This window comes from Mustela nigripes, chromosome 1 (genome assembly GCF_022355385.1).
Source record: "Mustela nigripes isolate SB6536 chromosome 1, MUSNIG.SB6536, whole genome shotgun sequence".
NCBI classification, from domain to species: domain Eukaryota; kingdom Metazoa; phylum Chordata; class Mammalia; order Carnivora; family Mustelidae; genus Mustela; species Mustela nigripes.
In genome coordinates this window covers 202,433,885-202,439,656 of record NC_081557.1, presented here as the reverse complement: position 1 = coordinate 202,439,656, position 5,772 = coordinate 202,433,885, and the positions used below count along the sequence as shown (strand labels likewise).

General features: G+C 51.1%; 1 protein-coding gene across 4 annotated transcripts in view; it reads left to right on the top strand.

The window, feature by feature from the left end:
• Positions 1–5,772, top strand: part of GAK (cyclin G associated kinase) — a 55,921-nt gene that overhangs the window by 587 nt on the left and 49,562 nt on the right. For 2 of the 4 annotated variants that reach the window (XM_059378914.1, XM_059378907.1), the window contains exon 2: positions 714–790. The exons of the other annotated variants lie outside the window; for them this stretch is intronic. In XM_059378914.1, the coding sequence (XP_059234897.1) occupies positions 714–790 (77 nt within the window). The remainder of the gene's footprint in view (positions 1–713; positions 791–5,772) is intronic. 4 annotated transcript variants of the gene reach the window in all.

Here is a 5,772-nt window from a genome sequence, read left to right as displayed (position 1 = left end):
GTGAGGCCCGGACCGGGAGCGCGGGGGCCATCGCGGGGCGGCCGGGCGCGGGGCTGACCGGGAGGGGCGGGGTCGGACCGTGTCAGGTGCGGCGCGGTCCCGCGGGGCGGGGGTGGGGGAGGGTCGCCGCGGCGGGTGCAGGTGAGGCCGACCCGGCGTGACTGCCGTGGGTGAGCGAGGCGGGGTACGGGGCTGGGCACTTCCTTGCGGGAGGTGTGGCAGTCGTGGCAGGTGCGGGGCCGACCTGTGGCCGGAGGAGAGGCCGTGGCGGTGGGGGGAGGAGGTGGTAGGCAGGTGAGAGGCCACGGCGGGGCTGGAAGGAAGGGGACCCATAAGGCTGAGCAGTGCGCTGGGCGGGGGTGAGTCATGGCCTTTGTGGGGCTGGCGGGACAGCAGTGCGTCTCCGGACATTGCGCTGTCCTCAGTTCTCAGGGTCCGGAGCGCGGGTTCGTGCGCCCCTTGGGGAGGGTGGTTGTCCTTGGACGTTGGGGTAGACCGTGCTGTGACCTATAGCCCAGCTTCCTCCTGTCGCCACCTGTTTCCCTTGCCCTGATCTTTGTGACTTAGGTTAGGGCATGCCAACAGTCGTGACCTGTGCACAGCCGTGCAGGTTGGACTCGCCAGTCATGGAGGAATTTCCTGGTCATTTTTAGTCATCTTTGTTTCTGCGTGCTGTCTCCAGCTTCCTGATGTCCTTTCTCTTCCTCACACAGAGTCTATTGCCATCGTCGGTGTGATCCCATTCTCTCCTCTGGATTTTCCTTACATTTTGTCGGTGGCGCCCACAGGGGTATGTCACATTTTGCTAGCTTGATGCTTACTGGATGAACACAGTTGGCTCTGAGGCTGGTGCTGGAGCAGAACGGTATTTCCCTGAGTTAGCATGGGGCGCTGGAGTGGTGCAAGGTGGGACCACAGACCTGTCTGGGGTAGCTCTCAGGTCTGCAGGCTTAGGCTGTCACGATCCCCAACCTACTGCCATGTCTGCTCAGCCTGAGGCAGGAAACTAGAGGACCCTTCTATGTCCTAATTCCTAAAGGCCTGAAGGGATGTTCTGGCTGCAGCATTATCATATGCTTTTTCTCCACTTGGGTAAAAAACGAACAGATTTTGGATGTGATTTGGTAGGAAAACCTCAGGCTTTTCTTGCAGAGGTGGGGGCCAGAATCTCTGCTAACATTAACGAGTGTGGTATCTGTTACAATGAGGGTTCCCTCGGATCAGTTCCTTTATTCTGAAAATACCAGGCAACTATCTTGGTTTTTTAAGAGATTCATAGGGACAGTAGGTGATTTTTGCCTTCCGGAATTTAAAATTAGACACATTCCAATGACAGAAGGACAGTGCAATACTGGAGGATCCTTGGGGCAGGACAGGCAGTGGCCAGGGTTCCAGCAGGCCAAAATGAGGTCAGAGTGCTCATTCAGAATGCTCCTACCAGGGCGGGGGCGGGGCCAGGCCGGAGGACAGGAATTAAAGATGGGAGGTGGGTCCTGTGGAGCAGGAAGCTTACGAGTCACTTAAAACCCAGGATGAAGAATGAGGAAATGGGACTAGCTGATAGGGTTGTGCAATAGAACCCACTCCCTTTGCTATCTAGGCACGTCAGGAGATAAAAATACCCAGCAAGGTCTTGATCTTGAGAAACATAACAGGAACCTTGTAGCTTTAAAGCTTGTGAACCCTCTTCCTGAACTGAAATGGTTAGAAAGCCATATGAAGTGTCAGGAAAAACAGCAGCTCTGGAACCTAGGCTGGGGGAATTCATGCTGTGTTGTATAAATGTGGGGAAGGTTCCAAACCTTAAACTCTGGGGTGGAGAGAGATGTTGACAACTTCACAGTTTTCCAGGTTTTGGAAAGATAATAGACATCCTTTATATCCTATGATATTCCTACAAGAGTTGGAAAAGTCTTTAATAATCTAATAAATCATGTATCCATAATTAAATGAGTATCCTCATTGTGGGATAATTAAGACTTTAAATAGCCCCACCTTATTTCATGTCAGGTGTTGCCCCAGATGAATTTAGGATGGATCAGATTTTGCTGTGAGAGGGCTTAGGAAAAAACACATTGTTTTCATAGCTTTTCGGAATTTGCATTTGTATCATGAAGTGGTTTGTGGCGCAGAACTGTGGAGCCACATAGCTTCCTAATCTTTTGAAAATTGGCTTAAGTGTTCATTTAAAAAAAAAAATCAGGTTACTGGGAGTAACCCCAATGTCAGAGGGGCTGAGTCCAAGCAGATTCTAGAATACATTCTTTAAGTTCTCGTGTTTTGGATTTTGCACATTCTTGCTTGCTTCCTACTATCCAGAGAGGTGACAGAGGTGATCGCTCTGCTGGGTTTTTCCCCGCGAGGTGAGTCCACCTCTCCAGTGACTGTCTGACTTTGGCTGCACTGCTGACGAGATGGTGTGGGGGCAGCTCTTCAGAAAAACAAACAAGTCCACAGAGCTGTCCCATAATGTGTGTGTAACTAGTTGTGTGTGTTTGCGGGGACACCATGTGCCATGTGTGTTATCAATGGCCTTGGATGAATGTGGGTCCCTTGTGTTCTGTCTGGGGCCTGTACTGGCCTGAGAAGCTGTGAGGGCATGCGCCACACTAACTCTGGGCTGGCTGTTGTCCTAACCCTTCACCCCTCTGCCTCCTGATCTCTGCTTTTAGAGGGCTTTTGCCTTGTGTCAGGATTGGGGATGGCACAGGGGCTGTTTGGTACTGGCTGGCAGTTGCTAGGTTGTACAGTAGGTCTCTTGGCTAAAGGTTTCAGAAACCACTGGGGTTGGTGTGATGGAAGGAGAGGGTTGGAGGTTGAGTCAGGACGTCCTCTACAGGGATACACAGCATAGCATGTTTAAAGATGATTTGAAAAGATGGGGTGGTCATCGCTCCCTGACATTCTAGCACACGGCTCTTCCAACTTAGGAAGCATGCCTGAACCCTGAGGCCTGTGGGTTGGTGATCTTGTTCAAGTGTCTTTTCCCTCAACTGCTGTGGCTGCTTCACCCAGGGAGGGGTGCTGAGTGGATCTTTTCTGCAGATACCCTAGAGCACAGATAACCAAGGTCTTTGCAGGAAGCACCTGCGCCTTGGGCAACTGGTTCTAGTATTCAGACTGGTGTGGTTCAATCTTGTGTCGGGTTAATTGCTCTCTCTCAATTCTCCTATCCCCATTCTCTTCACTCGCACCTTGGCGACTGTACCATCAGCCCTTTAACTTGTCGTAACTAACACCTAGTGTGGAATAGTCATGGTCACCAGCACAACATTTATGAAGTTGTCTGGTGGGCGGAGTCCCTGGTGCTTCCTGTGTTCTGTCATCTGTAAGGACGGTCAGCAGCTTGCCAGGGCCACCAGACAGTGAGCAGGGGAGTTGGGACTGGTGGTGCATCTTCGGTCACCCTTATGGCACAGGTCCGCCTGTGGAGTGTGTCCTGCAGGGAGAAGTGTCCAGAGGATGTTACAGTGGAAGAAGCAGGTGGCCGTGCACCTGTTGGGGAGCCACCGGAGGTGGGCATTGCTGGGGGGCAAGATGGGAGCTGCGTGCCAGGGTTCCCTCGCCTTTTTGGTCTGTGCCTCAGTTGACTGCAGGTGCAGGTGATATGCAGGTGCCCGGAGTGGGACATCATGGCGAGGTCACCATGGTGGGGAGATTATTGTGGGAGGAAGTCACCCTGTGTGGAGGTCACTGTTGTGGGGCAAGGGAAAGGCTGCCCTCTCTCTTTCCATTGGCCCGGTCTGCTCCTCTCTGTGACCTCCTGCTGTTGCATGGGCACATATCCCTGAAAGGTCTGTGGAGATCACGTGAGAATTGGAGGTGGAGGTAATGGGATGCCTGTTCCTAAGAAACACTGTCGATTGATAACATAAAGTAAGATCTCCTGGATTGCTCCTTGTGCTGCTGAGCCACGTTTCTTGGTGCTCACTGTCCCCTGCCCTGCCCTCCACCCCGAGTCCATGACCTTGTGTAGAGCCCTACCAGACCCCACTGTCCCCACACCATCCTCGCTGCAATGGGCAAACACTATGTGGGCTTGTGTTGATTTGCGTTTCTCTGACTCATGAATTTGAGCATTTTCCATGCTTATTACCTTTTTCAGACCACTGTTCAGAATCATACATGGATGTCCTATGCCTGTTTTTCTTTGAAGTAAAAACAATTTAAAGTGAGTTATTGACATACAATAAAATGTACAGAGTTTAGATGCTCTGATAAGGGTTTACACCACGTACCCAACCAGTTGTCGAGTTAGAGAACTGTTGAGTGACCCCACAAACCCTCCCGTGGCTCCCAGACCCCTTCCCTGCCACCAGCCCCCCCAGCTAGGAGTTTCCCTCTCCCAGAGTATCCTGCACACGGCCCCGCACCCCGAGTGCTCTGTCCAGTTCTGAAGTTTGTTCCCTCCCTTGTAGTGGCTTGTCTATCCACTCGCTTGTTGGATACTTGGGTGTTTCCAGTTTGGACCATGATGAGTAAAGCTGCCAAGAACATTCTTCCACAGTATTTTTTGTTGCCATGTGTTTTGTCTCAGGTAAAATACCCAGGAGTGGTATTTTGGGGTCTGGGTTGGACACAGGTCTCTTTGTGTGCAGCAGGTGGCACTGGTTTGTGCTCCTGGCAGCCTCGCAAGGGCTCCTGTCCTCAGCTGGCACCTGCATCAGTATTGCCAGTCATCCTGATTCTCTCTGCTCTTGTGTGTGCATGGGGGGTTGCTCTCTGGCATGGGATTTCCACGTGCCTGATGATACTACGTGGGACACTGTTTCTCCTGCTTATGAGACAGTTATGTGTCTTGTTTTGTGTGCAAAATGCCCTTTCGGGTCTTTTCTGTTTTGAATTGGGCTGGAGTTGTGGGAGTTTCTTATCGCAGATACAAGTCATGTATTTTTATATGATACACACAGATGCAGGTGTGTGAGGAGGAGGAAGAAAGCCGTAGATGGGGTCACTGCTGTCCCCGGCCAGGCTGCCCTGGGGAGCGGGAGGCCAGTCTGGCCAGCTGAGGTGTCTTTGCCTGTGTCCAAATTCCAGAATGTGCACGGGGTCTTAGCAGTGCCTCCCCTGTCATTTCTTTATGTGTCAGCAGTAATACTGTTTCTGTTGAGGGTTTGTTTGATAGAGAGCAAGAGCAAGCAGGGGGAGCAGCAGAGGGCGAAGGAGAAGCAGATTCCCCATGGAGCAGGGAGCCAGACACGGGACTTGATGCCAGGATCCTGGGGCCATGAGCCGAAGGCAGAGGCTTGACTGACTGAGCCCTAGGCCCAGCAGTATTACTGTTTTTATTTAAACTTTGATTTTGAGATAATTATAGATATTTACTTGTAGTTTTAAGAAATGACACTGGTATACTTTGCCCATTTCCCTCAGTGGTAACATCTTGAGAAGCTAGAGTCAGCATCTTGACATTGATGTCATCAAGACGCAGAAGTTTCATCTCCACAAGGACTCCTCCTGCCCCTTCACAGCCATGCCGACATTCTTAACCCTGGAAACCACTGATTTGGTCTCTCTCTTCAGTTTTGACATTTGTATATCCTTTTGGAATTGGCTTTTTTCACTCTGGAGTTCCAACTAGGTGGTTGTGTCCATAATGTGTTTGTGTTTATTGGTGACGAGCGTCACCAATGGTATGGATGGACCCCAGTTTATGTGATCATTCATGGAGTGACATGTGGGTTGTTTCCAGATGTTTTAGGCTATTAGAACTACAGTTGCCATAAGCACTTGTGGGCAAGGTTTGTGTGAGTGTCATTTCTTACTTTTCTG